At 44.8% G+C, this 20,094-nt stretch overlaps 1 protein-coding gene across 5 annotated transcripts in view; it reads left to right on the forward strand.

The window, feature by feature from the left end:
* The window catches only part of LOC144327334 (uncharacterized), a 97,828-nt gene extending 77,806 nt beyond the window's left edge, over nucleotides 1–20,022 (forward strand). For 2 of the 5 annotated variants that reach the window (XM_077926540.1, XM_077926539.1), the window contains 4 exons: nucleotides 7,896–8,126; nucleotides 18,086–18,131; nucleotides 18,228–18,467; nucleotides 19,290–20,022. In XM_077926540.1, the coding sequence (XP_077782666.1) occupies nucleotides 8,003–8,126; nucleotides 18,086–18,131; nucleotides 18,228–18,467; nucleotides 19,290–19,302 (423 nt within the window). In that variant the 5' untranslated portion in view covers nucleotides 7,896–8,002 and the 3' untranslated portion in view covers nucleotides 19,303–20,022. Of the gene's footprint in view, nucleotides 1–7,646; nucleotides 7,794–7,895; nucleotides 8,127–11,346; nucleotides 13,006–17,830; nucleotides 17,973–18,085; nucleotides 18,132–18,227; nucleotides 18,468–19,289 lie in introns of those variants that run through there. The other 3 variants (XM_077926542.1, XM_077926541.1, XR_013392419.1) reach the window with 3 other exon arrangements.
* The last annotated feature ends 72 nt before the right edge of the window (nucleotides 20,023–20,094 follow it).

Genomic DNA, 20,094 nt, shown 5'->3' on the forward strand with positions numbered 1-20,094 from the left:
TAGGTTCTCCTTTGCGTAGATCACCAGGCCCCTCTTTTTTACTTTGTCTGATGAAATAAATTCTTGGCCTAGTCTTTTGTTAATTAGTACTTTCCTATGGAGCCTAGTCACATGCGTTTCTTGCAAGCAGATTATATCTAGATTTTCCTTTTTCAAAATATGAAAGATCCTTTTTCGTTTTTCCGGGGAATTTGCACCATTAATGTTCCAACTGTACAGCTGCAGAGACATCCTGTATCTATCTGTTGTTGCTCTTTATGGGGTGTCCTCCTTTTTGTCCGGATCCGAGGGGGATGGTGTTGGTTCCAATCCGGGCTGTGGCAGAGGCCAAGGAACTGCTATTCCCTTCTGAAGATCTTCTCCGTTGTCGTGCAGGAACTTCTGGTTGTCCTCTTTTGACTTAATTCTAACCTTCTTTCCTTTGTATTTAAATGATAAGCCTTGTGGGAACTCCCACCTGTAAGGTATTCCGTTGCCTCTCAAGAGTCTTGCTAGGTCAGTGTAGATGGCCCTGAGATCCAGTAGTTGTTTTGGTATATCCTTATAAATTTCCGCTCTTCTATCCTGGATCTCAAGTGATTTCTTAAAATGAAGGTCAAGTATTTTGTCTCTCTCCTGTTTAGTCTTTAAAATGATCAAGCAATCTCTGGGTCTGTCCTTTCTGGTAACACTTCCCAGTCTAAATGCCGTTGTTATTTTAAAATCTTCGTCTTCCTTTATTCCCCAAAATTTGGAGAATTCTGCTGTCAGAAAGCCAGTCAAGTCTTCTTTTTCAATCTCTGGGATAGAGCGTAATCTTAAATTATTTTCCCTGTTTCTCAACTCCACCATAGACAGGTAGGCCTGCTGGTCACTGATGTGCTTGTGTAGTGGCCTTACCTCTCCTTTCAGTTCATCCACTTTTTGAATTGCTTGGTCAGCTTTTTCGTTTGCAGCTTCGGCCAGTTTCCGGTTCTCAGACGTAGCGTCTTTTAGGTTGCCAATTGTTTGTGAATGCTGAGCCACTTGTTCAGATAGCTTTGTAATAGAGGATGTGGCTAAGTCAATTTTTGCTGTTTGGTCATCAACCTTCTTATTTAAAATTGCAAATTGTTGTAACATCTCCTTCAGAAGTACATCAGATCCACCTGCAGCCATATCCTCAGTTGCTGGTTGTTCAGCTCCCTTAAATTCAGCTGTTGCTGAAGGCTCAGTTCCTTTTAGTTCAGCTACTGTTGGAAGTTCAATTCCCTTCAGTATAGCAGGAACTGATGATCTACGTGACTGAGAGGTCAGGGTTGTTTGCACCAGCTGGCCTTTTGTTGCTTTCGTTTTAGATCTTGTTGACGGTTGGCCACTCATTCCCCACCTGTCTATGAGTCAAGGTCAAACTGTCAAAAGTTCCAAGGGAAGGACAGGCCTCAGTGTAGATAACAGCAGCGGAGAGACAAAACAAAGTTAGTTCCCAAGGAATTGTAAATCCCAGTCTCCACTAGAGGGAGTATAGTTGGAGGGAGTACAGTTGAAGTTCAGAAAGGAAAAAAGTTATAGTCGCCATTAACGCTCCTGCAGCTAAATAACTTTCCAATAGTCCTTAAAATTTTTCCCACTGGCAGAGCCCTTCCAAAGTTGCCACACGTATCACCTCTCAAGGCACAAGATACAGTTACTTAGTTATGTAGTCCAAAATTGCCTCTATGTATCTGTTTTATAAATTGTATCAGCAAAAGACATTCTTTTCCCCTGCCACCCCTAGGCTGGGTCTTAAACTTTAGAGTCCACCAGGGGAGGAGGTTCCCAAATTGTTTCCACACTCTAAAATAGATTAATTAGAAAACTTGCCTTTCCTTTCAAACCTCAGTGCTGTCAGACGCATAATACTTCCACTTTAAAGTCCATTTCAAAGCATCCAGCCTGTCAATTCCTTTGCCTTTGATCTGTAAGCTTTGCCGGAAGACGGACTTCCTGTTTCTCGTCACTCCGCTTTCAGCCGAATTCAAAATCTCTTAAATATTCTTAAAATTTGTAAAGTTCCAATTACTCACGGGTTGTAGTTTTCCAAAATTAAAGTTTTCAGGAAGAAAGGTCAGCGCTGATCGGCAACAGCAGCGCGGCTTCGCTCCGCTGACTGCGAAACGACCCTCAGTGCCGCTACCCCCTCCGCGAATCCGGAGCCCCGTTACGGGGTCCCTTCAACGTTTTAGGGGCTGCTTCTGGCACCCGCCGGGTCTCAGGACCACAGGCTCCTACCCCCTGTGGTTTTCCTAGGTGGGTCTCCGCTTCGCCGTAGCGGACGACCCGTTTTCAGCGGAGCTCCCCTCTCCTTACAAGGAGCAGGCAGCCATTACCGAACGCGCCGCCTCCGCCTCCTACTTTTTTATCTTCTATCCATACTGCATTTATTTGATGGAATTGTAGCCAGCCAGTTAGTATCTAATTTTGGACTAGAGTTTTAAGAGTTATGGGAACTTAAGTTTTAATATATGAATAAAGGTATTCAAGTTCAAGACTGATACTTGTCTATATGTCTGGCAGACTGCGGCTGCGCAGTTACGTAAGTGTATGTTGTGTTTAAATAGTGTCCATTTTCCTTACCAGAAACAATCCTGGCTTGTCTCCGAGCAGCACACTCTTCAATTCGAAGTTTGGGTATTCCTTCAGCTACAGCTTTGGCCATCCCACCCATTTCCTCAATCTCATTAATGAGCTAACCAGACAACAAAATTTGGATACTGTTAATGACTCTCAGTATGTGGCTGTCTAGCACTAAAATCACCATTAAAGCAACATTCTCTCACCCCACTATTTGCAAGGAAACTACCGTATTTTTCGCACCATAGGACGCACCTTTTCCCTCCTAAAAAGCAAGGGAAAATGTGTGTGCATCCTATGGAGCGAATGCAGGGGGGGAGGCAGGCGGGAAAAGCCCCCAAGAGCTGCACACAAGCTCTGTGCGCTCTTGCGGGCTTTTCCACAGGAGGGAGAAGGGACTGACTGGCCGCATCAGTCCCTTCTCCCACCTCCCAGAAAAGCCAGGAGAAGCCGCAATCTCTTTAAAGGGATGGCACGGCTTCTGCGGGCTTTTACGAGAGGTGAGGGAATCCCCCCACCTCCCAGGAAAGCCAGGAAAGCCCTGCACAGCGTCTCCCGGCAAGGAGAGGCTGCACGGGGCTAAAGGGGAAGCCAAAACAGCGAGCGGGATCCATCCCTCTCGCTGCCTTGCCTTCTTCCATAGCTGCGCGCAACCCCTCCGGCAAGGAGAGGCTGCCTGGGGCTATGGATTCTTTAGCCCACGCAGCGTCTCCCGGGAGGGAGAGGCTGCACAGGGCTAAAGGGGAAGCCAAAACAGTGAGCAGGATCCATCCTGCTCGCTGCCTTGGCTTGTGCCATAGCCGCCCGCAACCCCTCCGGCAGGGAGAGGTTGTGCGCAGCCTGTACGCTGCGCTTTGGGGCTGGGGGGGGTATTTTTTTCTTGATTTCCCCCCCCCCCTAAAGACTGGATGCGCCCTATGGTCCGGTGCGCCCTATGGTGCGAAAAATACGGTACTTACAAAACTGGGACAGATGAAATGCAAACATTTAAGACCAGAGGTGGGGAACTGCATCCAGCCAGTGTGCTGGCTCCCTAACACTCTCACACTCTGGTGTCAAAGTCCAAAGGGGATTGTTGCAAACTGCCCAGCTGATGGGCAGTTACAGCTACCTCCTTTGAAGGTAGGCTCCCAAGTCCAATCAGCTGACTGGTGCTGGGAGTGTGCCCTGAAACACAAAGCAGTTTCCATTGAAAGCATTATTTTATTATTATTATTTATTAAATTTGTATAATGCCCTTCAGCTGATGATCAGAGTTCCCCCTCTTGCTTTCACAAGCAGTTTCAGTGCTTCAAAAACAAACAAACAAACAAACAAACAAACAAACAAACAAACAAACCCCTCCCGGATGCACTGGGTAGTTCCCATGGGGAAATTCCTGAGGAACTCTACAGCACTGAAAGGGAGTTCCACTTGCAAAGGAACAATCAGGAGCTCATCCTTCCAAATGGCATTTCTTAAAACCAGGTTTGTGAAGAGCTGTTTGTTTACCCACCTCAGTCAAGCAAGATGTTGTTCCTGCTAACCAGGAAGGTATGTAAATTGGAAAGCATGTAGTTCTCTTATTTTAGGTAAAGGTCAAGGGACCCCTGATCATTAGGTCCAGTCGCGGACGACTCTGGGGTTGCGACGCTCATCTCGCTTTATTGGCCGAGGGAGCCAGCGTACAACTTCCGGGTCATGTGGCCAGCAGGACTAAGCCGCTTCTGGCGAACCTACTCTTCCTCGAGGTCTTCGATGATCAGATCATCTGAAAGGAAAAGAAGAGAAGGCTTTAGAGAGACTTTCTTATATACACTGAACATATACATGGAAAAAGGCCTTACCTTCAGGTGGACTTTCCTTCTCTTTTGCCTGAGGCAACCAGGAAGTACGTGGAACCTTTATATATATGGTGGGCAAAGCAACATGGCGCACACCAGGGCATCGCGGAGCTCCTGAGGCTGGCCAGCGTTGCTCGTGCTGCCTGACCAGCTTCCAAGCTGCTGGGACCACTGCGTGGGTGCCGGGGGCACCCAGTGTATCAACGGGGGAGCCGCCCCCCCCCCCAGCGACCCCACCAGGCCGGAGCCAAGGGCATCTGGCCAACGGCCGAGCGGAGCTCCAAGGCCTGGGACAACCCACCTCCCTCTTCCAGAGGGATAGGAGAAGGGGAGAAGGAGGGGAGAAGGGGCCGGTGGGACCCAGGAGCGAGCGCGGAGGGGGAGAGGAGAAGCCCTGGCCCTGCTGCCACCGCCATTGCGCAGCCAATGCCAAGGGAAAGGAGGAGAGGCAGGAGGAGGCCGCGAGGAAAGACGTGGCTGAGCCTGTAGCCTTATGAGGCTTTGCCCTCGGGTGGGAAAAATATTGCGCCCGGGAAAGGGAAGTGGGAGTCAAGAGACACTCAAGGAATAGTTTCGGAGAAAAAGCTTTATTTCTACCATCCATGAACTGGTAGAAGGAGCAAGTGTGAGAACTCACAAAAACAGGCACGAGTTCACAGTCCTGTGCACAGAGTATATATTCCCCTTCTAGTTCCCTCCCCTTTCTCCTCCCTCAGGAGTCCTGCCCCATGTTGAGGTTCCTGAGCATGTACAGAAAGCTCTCTTGGGACTATGGTGGACTCTTGGCGCCCTTCCCAGGAAAGGGGAATGAGAACAGTGCAGCATGTCCAAGATGTTGCAACTGAATGAGATAAAAGTCCCTTCTCAGGCCTGCTCTGACAGAGTCTATTCATTAGCCTTTTGGAAGCTCTCTAGTACTGATAAAAGTAACGGTTTGCCTATGCATCTTGTGAGAAAACAGAGGAAAACTTTAGCTGGGGATTTTTAGAAGACAAAAGGAATTTGGGACAGTTTGGAGGCCTGGGGTGATTATTGAGGGGGGGGGGGTCACCTGTCCTCACCTCCTTCCAGCCCAGGCCCAACCCCAGCCCACCTCCCCCGGAGCCCAGAGGGAGGCCCGCTGGAAAAAGACCTCCGTTTTTTCTATATATTTTATTTATTTACCCCCCCCATTTTTTAAACTATATTTCCCCCCCCAATAAAAATATTATTTAAAAATTTTTTTATATTACTATTATCATCTTCATCTTCTATTATTTAATACATAAACTTCCCCCCCTTTCATATATTTTAACCCCCTTTAAAAAAAAACCCTTCCCCCCCTTCCCTAAGTCTTCAGCCCTTTTACTAAATTACTATTACTACCATTTTTAAAATACATCCATATATTACTTAAAACACATTTTCCACCCCTCCAAAAGGGGGTGGGGGCTTTCTTTTGTTGTTGTTGTCTTTCCTTTCCAATATCTTTTGTTTTATTTTCATTTTATTTCCTTCTTCTCAATATATATTTTCCTTAACTCCAATAAATAATAACAATAATAAAAAATTATACAATAAATCTTATCTTTATTTCTACCTCAAACCTTTCTTTCAAAAATTAAAATGGCAGTGCCCAGAAGAGAGCCCTGAACCGGCACAGGCCACTCCACCCCAGACACACAACTCCTTCTAATTTACTTTTCCCTTATTTTTTCCTTTCGCCTCACTTTTTAATTTTCATCCTCATTTTCTATCCTTTTTGTTTTTTAAAATCGGACCCCCTTTTTAGCCTGTTTCTCAGTCTGTTTTTGCGGGGGGAGCCCTTTCTCCCCCTCCTACCCCCTCTTTTAAAAAACAAAACTTTCCCCCATACCACTGCTAGTTCCCTCTCCCTCCCCCACCCCATTTTTCTTCTTCCCATCTCTCCTCTTCCTTCTCTCTTTTTCTCTCCCCCTCCCTTTCTCCATCCCCCTCTCTCTCTTTAAAGAAAACACATACGTAAACTCAGACACACGTATCACTGTATTATACTTTGTTCCTCTCATACTAAAACCTTTATATATATATGGTGGAAGCTGTCCAGAGTGGCTGGGGCAACCCAGTGGGATGTGTGGGGTATAGAGAGTAAAATTATCATTATGGAATGGGACGTCCCTATTGTCATCAGATGAATGTTGGAGGGTATGATTTTTAAACAATTAACACATTAAGGTTTGAACACCCTTATACTTGGGCGGTAACCAATGGGGTGCCCTCCAGATGTTAGTGGAGGACAACTCCCAGCACCCCTGACCGTTGGCCATGATGGTGGGGACAGCTGCGAGTTGTGTAGCCCAGCAAGATGTGGCGGCCATTCCTGCGCAACTTCCAGAGGTGTCTACTGGATCATGTGTGTGGCATTTTTAACGATGTGTGAATGACACAACCCTTCTTCTACCTCACCGTGCCACACATTTTAAAAATCTTTCTAGATATACCACCCAAGCATGGGATTGTTCTTTGAGCCCCCCAACACGTGGCAAACTTGAGTCAAGCTAGCTCCCCCCTTTCTTGACAGCAGTGTCCTGTTCCTCATACCACAACCCCAAGCATGCTCACTAGGAACCAATTTCCACTGGGGCAGAAAAATTTACTCCCAAGTAGAGCTATTTAGGAGGCTCAGGCCTGAAGGTGCACTTTCATGAGCAGGAGGCCTCTTTCTGACTTAGGGAAATATTCTTGCATGAGAAAAGACCAAAAGGACAGTGTGTCTAGAGATGTATTTATTTAAGTAATACTTCTGCCTGTATCATTCTAAGCACCATATCATGGGTTCCCTGGTGGTCTCCCATCTGGGCACCTCAGGACACCTGCCAAGTGTCCCTATTTTCAAGGGACAGCCCCATTGTGACACCTCCCTCTGCTGGCTCACTGGTCACCAGAGTGCAAAAAGGCCTGGTGAACTCCTATGGTTGGATCATTTCACGTTTGTTCCAGGAAGAAGATAGACATGTAAATAGGATTTCTCTCAGCATCTGCATTCTGTGAGGGTAGTGAATTCCTCTTGAGCTTAGAGGCATGAGGGAGTACTAACTGTAAGCCCCATTTCTCTTTCCTTTTTAGGCTTGGAAGACTGCGAAGAGCGATTTCGCGGATGGCAAGAAAAAATAAAGTGTGCCCTCTCCCCGAGTCCTCCCCCCCGCGCCCCACCTGCCCCTCCGCCTTCCCCTGCAGGCCCCTTTTCCAAAGGACTTCAAAGGTAAAACCTTCCAGCCTATAGAAGTTGATTCCAGTCCCTGAGATTTCTTAGGAAAGGTCTCTGTCTGAGGCCTATTTTGAGGTTTAGATAATCATATCCCATGTGTCTCTTTGTTTCCCTGTAGGCTCCACATACTTCCTCGCCACCTCAGGCGAAAGAGAAAGAAAGTCATCCTAAAGGTAATGTCTATTTCCAAGGATATCTTCAGGGTATATAAGACAGTCCCTAAAACACTTATAATTGCTTATAATGATTCCAACCTTCTCTTCTTTTCCATTTAGATGACATAATCCTTGAAGACCTGGAGGCAGAGCAGGGCAGGACACCTTTTACACTGACTCCATGAGCCACAGAACCTGAACACGGAGTTCGCCATTGCTCTCTACCAATGCTGGGCAGAGCGCAACCACGGAACGAACCTCGCCATTTCCCCAGTGAGCGTGTCTCTTTCTCTGGGGCGCAAGGGAGGACATTGGCCCAACTGCAGCCTGCTCTGGGATACAGCACTCAGGGTGAGGCAGCCTTCTGAGAAACAGCTTTTCGGTGAGCAGCGCAGGCTGTCGTCGGCTTCGCCTTACAGCTTGGACTGTCCTGGTAGGCAGAGCATATAAAAACAAAAGCATGTCATACAAGGGGACTTACTTCTGAGTTAACTCCCTTTCATGCCATGGGCTTTATATGTGCATCCTACACCTTTCAAGTAGATTCTTTCCCCCAAAGAGTTCTGGGCACAGGAGTTTACTCCTCACAGAGTTGCCAGTCCCAGCAACACTTCAGGAACTGCAGTGCCCAGAATTCTTTAAGGAAAGAATGTGCCTCAGGGGTTGGACTAGATGGCCCTTAGGTCCCTTCTAACTCTACAATTCTATGATTCTGTGAATGCACATGGAACCACGTATTGGTGTGTGCTGAAAGCTATCCACACCTTGGTTCTGTTGAAATCAGTTAGTCACAGCTAGCTGAGTCCCATTGATTTATGAAAGTGTAGCTAATTTACAGCACAATCCTATGCATGTCTACTCAGAAGTAAGCCCTGTTGACTTCAACAGGGGTTACTCCCAAATAATTGGGTATAGGATTGTGGATTCATACGAACAGAGGAGTGGCTTTTGATTTAAGTGTCTCACCTGCTATGGACTATTGAATGCAAAGAAGTGACTAACAGTATAAACTTAATGATGTCTACTCAGAACTAAGTCCTTTTGAATTCCATGGGGCTTACTCCCAAGTAAATGGGCGGAGAAGTAATTACATGTAAGAATGTCAGGTAAAACAATGAGAATAATCTCAGAATAATTCTACCACTAGTATTGCGGTAGCATCCAGCACAATTCTATATACTCAGAAGCAAGTCCTGCTGAATGCAGTGGCTCTTACTCCCGGGTAAGTGCAGTTTAGGATTTCACCCGCGGGAAATCAGTTTTCAGCCAGTGGTCATTCATACTATCCCAGCCTCTTATTGGGGTCCCCCCCTTCTATTTTAGCCTTATGCTTATAAACTGGCCATGATAAATATGGATTATATGAATCTACAGATATGTAGATAGTAACTAATCTTATAAGGCACAGTGAAGAAATAAGAAATAAGCAGGGGGGTAGCTGCCTCCCTAAATAAAGTAAATAAATAAAAATACTTTGCTAATTGACTAATAGCGCCTGGTTCTGTCCCTTACCTACTACGCTGCCTTATCCCGAGTCAAACCACTACACTTCCCAGAAGCGATAGCTTTCCAGGGATTTAGACAGGAGCTTGGCCCACTCTAACTCCCAGGTGCTGAACCTGAGGCTCTCTGCACAGAAAGCAGACACTCCATCCACAGAGCCAGATTGCCCCCCCCCCCCCCGCAACAGTGCAGGACCAGGGGGTGCAAGCATTGTGCCTCTCCGCCCTTGCCTGGAGGAGTGAAGACCGCCCCCTGCCCAAGCAGAGCTGGAGGAGGGAGGGTGAGATGTAAAGGGAAGGATCCAGCCATTGGGGAGGGGGACTGTTAGCAGCAGAGCAGACCCCACAGGTTAGGGGGCGCAAATCCACGGGTTAGGGGTGCAAATTACTTGCCTTGCCCCGGGCGCTGACAACCCACGCTACGCCGCTGACCCCACCCCCTGGCCGTGGAAGAGGGGGGGAGGCCAAGGGGACCCCGAACCACCTTCTTGAGCAGGCATCCCCAAACTTAGCCCTCCAGATGTTTTTGACTGCGATTCCCATCATCCCTGACCACTGGTCCTGTTAGGCAGGGATGATGGGAGTTGTAGTCCCAAAATATCTGGAGGGCCGAGTTTGGGGGTGCCTCTTCTGGAGTGTCTCGTCCATGGTCTCTGGGGTGGGGATGCTGATAGCAGGAGTCCTGGCCAAGGGAGGCGCCCCTGGAAGAACGAGTCCAAGCACGACACTTCCCAGCAGCGATGGCCCCCCGCCCTCAACCCCAGGGGCTGGACCGGAGGCTCTCTGCCAGGAAAGCAGCCCCTCCATCCCCACATGGTGCCTCTCCCCCCTTGCTAGAGGAGTGAAACCCCCCTGCCCACCCCCCAGGCAGCGCTGGAGGAGGGAGGGCGAGAGGCAAAGGGAAGGATCCTGCCGTTGGGGGGCCGTTAGCAGCAGAGCAGACCCCCACCCCCTGGGGGGAGCCCAAGGGGACCCCCAGCCACCTTCTGGGGGGTCCTGTCCCTGGTCTCTCGCCTCCGTGCCCCCCGCCTCCCGGGGCCCCTCCGGCTCCCCTTCCTCCGAGAGAGGAGCGGGGACCAAGGGGCGGAGTCCGTGGCTGGGAATGGGAGGAGTTCTGCCAGGGGGAAACTACCATGCCCAGAATTCTTTGCGGCCAAGACCGGGCTGCTGCCCGCGTGCTTTCAAAATGCAGTGTCCCTGCAGCCTGTGCACGCGCTTCCCTTTTCACACACCTCCCTTTCTGTCCTAAAAAATTTAAATGATCCCCACCTAGCCTGGGGTGGGATAATCTTTCTCCTTGTAGCCTGAAAAAACCCCTTAAGCAGCAGGTAGGGAAACATAGAAAATCGTTTTTAAAAAAAGTCTCCCCATTTCTATTCAAGCAACCGCAGCGGAAGCAGGATCCTGCACTGAATGTCCCTCGGTATAGCATCATAGTCAAAAGTGCAGGTAGAGCAGGGCAGAAAGCGTCTGTCAACCTGCCTGCCCTGATTTAGGGACATTTCCCCGCCATGTTTCCTCCCACTTCTTAACCTGCATGTGGAAGTTTCTGATCAGAACTGGAATTGTGCACTTGTACAGAGCTCTCTTTCTCTTATATATCTCAATGGTGGAAGGAGGAGACCTGCCCTCCCTCTTTCTTCTCCCAAGCACTGCTGAAGGTGTGGTGCCCTCAGAGGCACGATTCCTTTTCAGGACTCCTATAAAAAGATGCAGAATCGGAGTAAGGGAGGCTCTGACACTTTTGACCCACCAAACTTCTGCCGTGGAAAAAGCATGCCAGCTTTTTGAGTTAGGAAAGGCTATTGAGAATTGAGCTCTTAGACTTAATTTGTGAAAATCAAAGGTGTATAAAATAAATGGTTGAAACTTAGCTCCCCTCTATCATCTCAAGTTGGTTGAAAGGACACCCTGTTGTGTTGTTTATGAAGAGATGGATACGAAATACTAAGAGTATTATCTTCCCAAGTGATGCAGCCTTGCCGGCTCAGAGCGAGGTTCACCTTTCCAGACCCTGGCAGATACTTGGGGTAGAAACTTCCTTTTGCAAACTGGAATTAGATGGCTGTACCTATCAGGAACAGGCAGATTTGACCTGGCACAGCATATGCCGCCTGGGAATCCCAGCAGACAGGAGAGGCTTGTTGCTGCCCATCAGCTGTCATCCTCTTATGACGGGCTGCCATTCCTCAAGTACTTGAGGAAACTGAGTGGCCACACCTGACTGGCACCAGGGGAGCTTGAGAACATAAGAATCACAGAATTGTAGAGTTGGAAGGGACCCAGCGGATCATCTAGTCCTACCCCCTGCAATGCAGGAATATATGGCTGGCCCATCTGGGGATCAAACCTGCCGCCGTGGAAATTTATTTGTTAAGAGGGAAAGGGAGCAGTTCTTCATAAGGATCAGAAAAAATGTGGCTGAAATTCGTCCTTGAAAGCACCATCCCGGATTTGGAAAACTGATACCAGGAGCCATAGGTGCAAACAGCATTTATTGTGGGGCAGGCTTTATTTTGGAGGCTAAGGGCAGAGTTGAGCAATCCCCAATATTCATTTTCTTTCTTTTTATGAACTTTTATGGACTTCCAATCTATATAATGTGTTAAAGAAAGCAATAATATTTTGCTATCATCATAATGGCTTCTACGGATAAATATAATTCATACTTACCTCTTCTGGCTTGCCTAAGGAGAAAATTAAAATTCAGCTTTGAAGACAGGAGCCTGGGATCGTTTTAGCAACACCATAGCTGTGTAGTAGAAAACAAATAGGGAATGCCTACTTTTATTTTTCTCCCTTTCATTCAATTCCAGAAGTCTCACAAGAAGCCCAAATTACCATGCTAGTGTTGAAATAAATGTCTGCCCTGATCAGTCGTGGTTGGTGCCATGGGGCAGAGCTGCACCCCCAATACAGGCGCTGCCTCAGCTTACCTGGATAAGGCAGCAGTGAGATTGGGGCTGTGTGTGGACACAGGTGGAAGAGCTGGATTGGCTCCACCTGTGTGTCTGCACAGCCCTAACCTCACTCCCCCCTGGCCAGTTCAGGTGAACTGCAGGAATGTGGGTGTCGTGGCTGATGAACCCCATGCCCCTTCCTGGTGCATATATTTGCAACCCTTACCGTCTAACACAGGGAATCTTCATGTGTTTGATTCCCTGCTGGCTGGGCCCTTGCACCTATGCAGATCCATCGGCTCTCGCCGGTCTGAAAAGCTGTACCTTAGCATTGGGACATGATACTGAAGTGGTGTGTTTAACATTTAATGTTTTATTATGTTTTTGTATATGTTGGAAACTGCCCAGCGTGGCTGGGACAACCAAGTCAGAATAATAATAATAATAATAATAATAATAATAATAATAATAATAATGGAATAAGACATTCCTATTTGCATGAGAGAAATGTTGGAGGGTATGGGACAGGTATAGGAGATAGCTAGTGCTCCGAAGGTGCAGGAACAGCTTCAGCTGGAATCCAAAGGAACAGGCACATTTTGCATATTTATAAAAAGTGGAACATGGAAGAAAACCATATGCGAAAACTTAGTTGCGTCCCTTAAGAGGAGCAGGACTTGTGGCCGCTGGTTTTCTCAGGGCCCAGGGGTGCTGCATCACAAGGTTCATTGTGACATCTCCCTCTGCTGGCTCATTGGTCGCCAGAGCTCTAGAAGGCCTGGGATCTCCTATGCTTGGATCATTCTGTGATTGCGAAGGAGAAGACATGTAAGTAGGATTTCTTTCAGCATATCGGATCCTCTTCATTGAGGGTCCGCGTTGCGCACAGGCCATAGGTGTAGCCCCCCTTCCTTGGGAGTGGTGGTGTGATCGAGGGGGGCCTTTAAAAGGCAGCAGCGCGGCGTTGGGGGGGGTTGCCTGGATTTGTGCTGCCAAACACCCGCCCTTGATTTAGGTATGTGTTCTGGCCTTGCTCTGGACTTCGGTTGGTCGCCTGTTTTGGACAGGGGCTGAGTAGGAAAATTTTTCCATTTGGCAAATTGGTACTGGCCTTTTGGTTTTCGCCTACCTCTTAGCAATTGTCACAACTTTGTAAGGTTTGGTGGTTAGGCATTGGCTTAGTGAAATGTGGGGGAGGGGAGGTGCGGCCATCACCTGCCCCTCCAGGTACAAGGGGATTCCGGTAAAGGAATCCGCGGGTCCGGATCTCGTCCAAAGTCTGCTTGCAGGGAGGCTAGGGCCATGCCAGGACCCAGCGGGAACCCCGGGGTGAGTTTCAGTTGGTCACCATTGATGGAGCTCCAGACACGCTGAAAAGCTCCACAGCAAGAATGCAAGGAGAAGCATCAAATAAAGGTGATTAAAACCTATTTAATGATTTATGGACTGGAGGAAGGTCGTGGAGGGAAGTTACCATTTTGTTTAGGAAAGGCTGGCCTTATGAAATACAAGATATAATAAGAGAGGAAGATGGTCGATGCTTAATAATTGTAATTAAAACAGAAGGAACAGAAATAGCAACAGTAAATGTCTATGCCCCAAACACTGATGACCATAAGTTTATTCACAATTGCTTTAAGAGATTAAGTTTCCTATGGTATCAGCAGTTGATAATGGGTGGAGACTTTAGTGAAATTTTAGATCCACAGATGGATACCATATCAGTAGCCAGGAAAAAAAGGACAAAGGTTAGAGAGACAATAATTATATGATACAGTGGAATTTAGTGGATTTTTTTAATATATCATTCTTAAATGGAAAAAAAAAAACTTCATTCAATATATAACCCAAGAAACACAAATATATTTTAAAAATAACTACAAATCTTCAACGTCAAGACTGGTGGAATAGGAAGGATATAAAGCTTACATCAGAGGGAAGATAATCTCCTCCTCTGCCAACACAGCCAAGCTGCAAAGATTAAAAGAAAACAATCTAAAAACTTATTTAAAAACACTATGGGGCGATATGTCAAATAACCCATCTAATGCTACATATGAAAGAATACAACGAACATTAGAACTGAATAATATACTAGCTCAAAAAACTGAGTTCAGCCTACTAAGTCTAAGACAAATATATTGGGAACAGGGTGAAAGACCAACAAAAATTCTAGCTAATCGTCTAAAACAAAAGAAAGCGAACCAAATAATACCCTTAATAAGAAATGAAAATAACATTGCAGCGACCTCATTAATAGATATCAATAAAGATTTTTTTTTAATTCTACAAAAAATTATATGAAGGGCCAGAAAATATATCAGAGGATGAGATGGAGAACTTCTTTCAAGATATCAAAATACCAACTATTGAAGAAGATAAAAAAGATATGCTATCAGCACCCCTAAATATATTAGATATTGAGAATGGTATAGAAACAATGGAGAATGGGAAATCACCTGGACCAGACGGTTTTCCTATGGAATGGTATAAAATATTCCAAAATCTACTAATCCCCAGACTTCTAGAAGTCTATAAGGAAATAGCTCATAAAGGTATATCTGCTACAACATTCAATGAAGCTTTAATAATGATTATACCAAAACCTAGCAAAGACCCTACTAAATGTGCAAAGTATAGACCAATATCATTAATGAATGTGGATGCAAAGATTTTGAATGTAATATTGGCGGCAAAATTACAAAAAGTTATTCAAGACTTGATACCTAATAATCAAACAGGTTTTATAAAAACAAGACAAGCTACAGATAATAATAATAATAATAATAATAATAATAATAATAATAATAATAATAATAATTTATTATTTATACCCCGCCCATCTGCCTCGGCTACCCCAGCCACTCTGGGTGGCTTCCAAAAGAATGTTAAAATACTGTGATATCAGATTAACAATAGATTTGATAAACTTAAACAAAGATGAAGAGGAGTTTATGATATTGTCATTAGATGCAGAAAAGGCTTTTGACAGAATATATAAAGAATTCATAGGGTTTGTGTTACGTAAATTTGGTTTACCTATAGAATACTGTAATTGGATTAAAATGAGTTATAAAAACCCAACGTCTCGGATTGTTACAAATGGAATAATTTTGAATTTGATTAGTTTAAATCGAGGAATGAGACAAGGATGTCCTCTTTCTCCATTATTATTTAATCTCTGCCTGGAACCATTAACAAGAGCAATAATTCAGGATGAGCATATCAAGGATGTAAAACACAACAAAGATAATTACAAAATTGTATTATTTGTGGATGATATCCTTTTATTTATTACAAAACCAGAAGATACAATTCCAAAAATTATGGAGAAAATAAAAACCTTTGGCAGAATATCGGAATATTCTATAAATTGGACAAAATCAGAGATTTTACCAATTGGGCCCAGGGCTACATTGTATAGAAACCATCAATTTCGGATGTTCAAAGACTTTATTAAATACTTGGATATACTGATTTCATCAGATATAGACCAAATTGTAAAATTAAATTTGAATCAAATTATAAATGAGATTTCTTTTGATATTGAGAGGTGGGGACCTCTAAACCTCTCCCTTTGGGGAAAGGTTAATGTCCTCAAAATAAATGTTGTTCCAAAGCTTTTATACATTCTTAGAGGATTACCAATACATATTCCCAAATTTTACTTCCAAAAAATTAATCAACTATTTAGATCGTGCCGGTGGGGTACAAAGCCACCGAAAATATCACTACATAAAATGCAACTTCCAAATAAGGAAGGTGGCTTTGGTCTCCCAAATCTGGAACTCTATCACCAGGCCTATCTGCTGAGTAAGACTAACGATTGGAGATGTAGCAGGAATCCCAATAGGCCTACTCTCGAATATAGTTTCTTGGAACCTCTTGTAGGGTGGACTCAACTCGGCTCCAATTTTATGAAATATCCTATTATCCTGGAGACTATTAAAGCACCTATAAAAATTTGGATGAATATAAATAAAAATAACGATGACCCCTATCAACATGAGAAATTAACAATATGGGCCAACCCAAAATTAAAAATTGGAAATCAAGTAATAATTTGGCAAAATTGGATGAAAAAAGATATTTTGACATTGAATCAATTAATTGATGAAAATTATAAATTTGTGGAATATAAGACTTTGCAAGTAAAGTATGGAATAACCAGTGAAACACAATGGCAAGACATCCAATTGAAACATATGTTGGAATGGCAGTTTGGCCCTGACGCTATAGCAGCATCGGAGACACCCATGCTGCTACAAGATTTAATCTCTGCAGCAAAAACAAAAAACTCTACACTTGCACTATATAAAACCCTACTCAACAGGAAGAAATATGATTTAGAATATGATAGACAAAAACGGAGTGAAGAGTTGGGGCTCCAGATAACAAATGACATATGGGAGTCAAGTATAAAATCAACAGAAATAGCCTCTATGGATCTAAGACTAAGACTTATTCAACAGAAAACAATATTCGGAGTCCACTGGACTCCCGCAAAACTATACCAGAAGAAAATAACAAGTACAGACAACTGCTGGAGATGTGGGAGTAGAAATGCGAACTTAGTACATATGATGATTAAATGCCCGATGATAAGATTATTTTGGTGTGAGGTGAGGATATTTATAGGAAGAGTAATAAAAAGAAATTGTTATTTAGCGGAATTAAATTTAATTCTAAGTTATATTCTGGAAACGTGGGAGATTACAAGGGGTCAAAAAAATATATATGGATGTACCGTGCTATATTAGAAGCAAAAAAAGACTTGTTTTGATGAATTGGAAGAGCCGCAGAAAGATTCCATTGAGCACATGGATTGATAATATGGGCAGACTAGCTACATATGATCGAATTGCATGTCGACGCAAATTAAGAATGGATAAATATGAAGAAATCTGGAAGGAATATTTAAGCAATAAGGCGGATAATGGTGGGAAGTAGGGGGAGGAGAGAGAGGCGGGAAAATATTGTTAAAAAGGTGTAGTCATTGGTATATCAGTGTATCCAAATCTGAATTGTCAAACCGTGTTATTAGTGTTATTATGTTTTTTGTTGCATGTGTCTTTTGCGATTGCTGTTTGTATTGAAAAAAATGATTAAATAAATTTTAAAAAACCACCATTGATGGTGGCTTACTCTTCCAGACTTCCAACAAGGCAGGCAGGAGTTATTGCCAGTGCCTAAGCCAGGCATGCCCAAAGTCCGTTTCTGGGGCCTTATCTGGTCTAATCTGGCCCCTGTGTCAGTTTATTCTCTGGGGTAAAATCCTTTAAAAAAACCTCAACAACTTAAACCCTGAAAAAAGCTCAACAACTTTGGTTGGCCCTTTGGTCAGCCTTTCACTTCATCAAATCTGGACCTCTTTGGAAAAAGTTTGGACACCACTGGCCTAAGCCAATACCACTCACATTGCTGTAATCAATAAAGCTGTGGCCTAAATTCTGCCCATTAACCTTTAAACTAAAATTCTGCCTCAATGTGTTCTTCTTCTTCTTGGGGGGTGCGCCGGGGACCTTGATGCGCAACTGAATTCTGCGGTGAGAGTGAGCTTAGAGGCATGAATGCAAAAACCAGTTTCGGGACGTAGATCGGGAGAGGACGAACCGCGAGCCCCATTTCTCACATTTTTCTCTTTCCTTTTTAGGCTTCGAAGATTGCGAAGAGCATTTTCCCAAATGGCCAAAAAAAATAATAAAGTGTGCCCTCTCCCCGAGTCCTCCCCCCTGCCCCCCGCCCGCCCCTCCTGCTCCTCCTCCCGCGGACCCCTTTTCCAAAGGACCAGAAAGGTAAAACCTTTCAGCATATAGTAGTTGATTCTAGTCCTCAGATTTCTTAGGAAAGGTCTCTCTGTCTGAGGTTTAGATAATCATACCCCATGTGGCTCTTTGTCTCCCTGTAGGCTCCGCTGGCACCTCAAGGAAAAGGAAAAGAAAGTCACCCAGAAGGTAATGTCTATTGCCATGGATGTGTTCAGAAAGTCTCTATCTCTCTGTGTGTAAGAAGCCTCTCTAACTGGCAGCCTTCTCTTCTTTTCCTTTCAGAAGAGCTCGTCCTGGAAGACCTGGAGGAAGAGGCGTAAGAGACTGTTTGGCATTGGAGCAGCTTTATCAATCGTTAACAGTTCTTGGCTGTTGTAAAGATTTGCTTTTGTGTCTTTCCTTGAAGGTGAAAGCTTGCAGAGATGAAGTTGTAGTGCAGCGTTGTCTTGCTGCCCTGTCAGAATGCGCCAGCACAGGCCAAGGCAATTTGCTGGGCCTAGCAGTGGAAGCAGCACGTGCCAGGTATGGGGGGAAATACTGTGCATTTAACCAAAGGTTGGTTTAGAGCATTAACTCCCTGTGGCCTTCTCTGGCAGCGCATAAGTAGCGTGTGTGACTAGAGAGATGTTTTCGATGGTGGAAAGGCCCAGATTTAAAAAGCTGTGAACCTCACTATGGAAAGTCAGTCTCTCAGCCTGATTTCCTTCACTGAGGGGCAAAGGGGTGGGGATTATGAGGCTCAATCATCACGGAGTTCTTTGCAGGAAAACCGGGAGAAAAAGATAATAATTTTTAAAACCAAACCTGAATAAATATCTAAGGGAGGAGGGAAGCCAGAAGCAGCCACAACACATATTTTGCTCCTTTATATTCTCAGATGGGGCGCTGCTGAGAGTGCTGCATGAGCCAGAGGTGTGCTTAGGTTGTATTAGAAATTGGCTTTTAGTAGTGTAGCTCCAGCTATGAGATGCTGAGCTCCAGGTATGAGATGCTGAGGTCCTGGCAAATTTTCTTCTATAGGACTATAATTTGAAACAGGTGACATTCCATTATGATGTAAAGCATCTGATAAACACAAAGGATGCTGTTCTTAATGTCTTATCCTGATCTTGTGTTATTTTATTCTGCTGGAGGGCTGCTGTACTGCAGAGCATACTGCTTTTGGGTCTTAGGATAAAATGAATGGACAGCCTAAAATAAAAGCAAGAGACAATTGTTTAAATATCTCTTAAATGTTAAAGCACTAATCCTTCATTTCTCTCTCACCGATTTGAAATAACAGATAGAGAAGGAGAAAATATAAAAAGCCAGCCAGTAACTAATTATAAGTGGTTGTTTTTACAGATGGCTGTACTGATCAGTGTGGGATTCTTCAGCGCATGGACACCATATTGCTCCAAAGTCCAGATCATGAAATCTCCCAGGGAAACACTGCAAGGGCAGTAATTCCTAGGAAGTTTATAATAAACTGCTTGCAGGATAATTCCAAGGTCTCTGTTTTTTAAAAAAAGACCTGCCAGCAAGAAATGAATCTCAAGGAATTTTGAGCACATGGACTAAATTAGAGTTTGCTATATTAATAGCTGGCAGAGGAGGTATTTATACAATTAAAAGAGATTGTAATGTTAGTGAACTTGGCATTTGTTTTTGTGCTTTTGTTGGACTGTATGTGATGCTGAGCTCAGGTGTCACTGATGGGAGTCTCAAGAGGCACAGGCGTCTTGAAGAATAAGAAAAGACCTTTGCTTAATAGTCTTTTAACACCTCCCCCTTCGATACTTCTATTAAGGCTGTTGAGCAAGAACCTTACAAAAAATGGACTTTTCATAAAAGGGTGGCTCTACCCGTCTTGTGCATGTCATCTCAGTACAGGATTTGTGAGGTCACAGAACTGGAAACTGCCCATATCTCCCGCAAGGCCACCAACTTCAGACTCTACAGAGGCTATTGAGCAGGAAAAGAAAAAGGGAGACCAGGCATAGGCAACCTTCGGCCCTCCAGATGTTTTGGACTACAATTCCCATCATCCCTGACCACTGGTCCTGTTAGCTAGGGATCATGGGAGTTGTAGGCTAAAACATCTGGAGGGCCGAAGGTTGCCTGTGCCTGAGGCAGACTACCAGGGGTAGGAAATGGATATTTGTCAATC

This window comes from Podarcis muralis, chromosome 3, assembly GCF_964188315.1.
Source record: "Podarcis muralis chromosome 3, rPodMur119.hap1.1, whole genome shotgun sequence".
Classification (NCBI taxonomy): Eukaryota; Metazoa; Chordata; class Lepidosauria; order Squamata; family Lacertidae; genus Podarcis; species Podarcis muralis.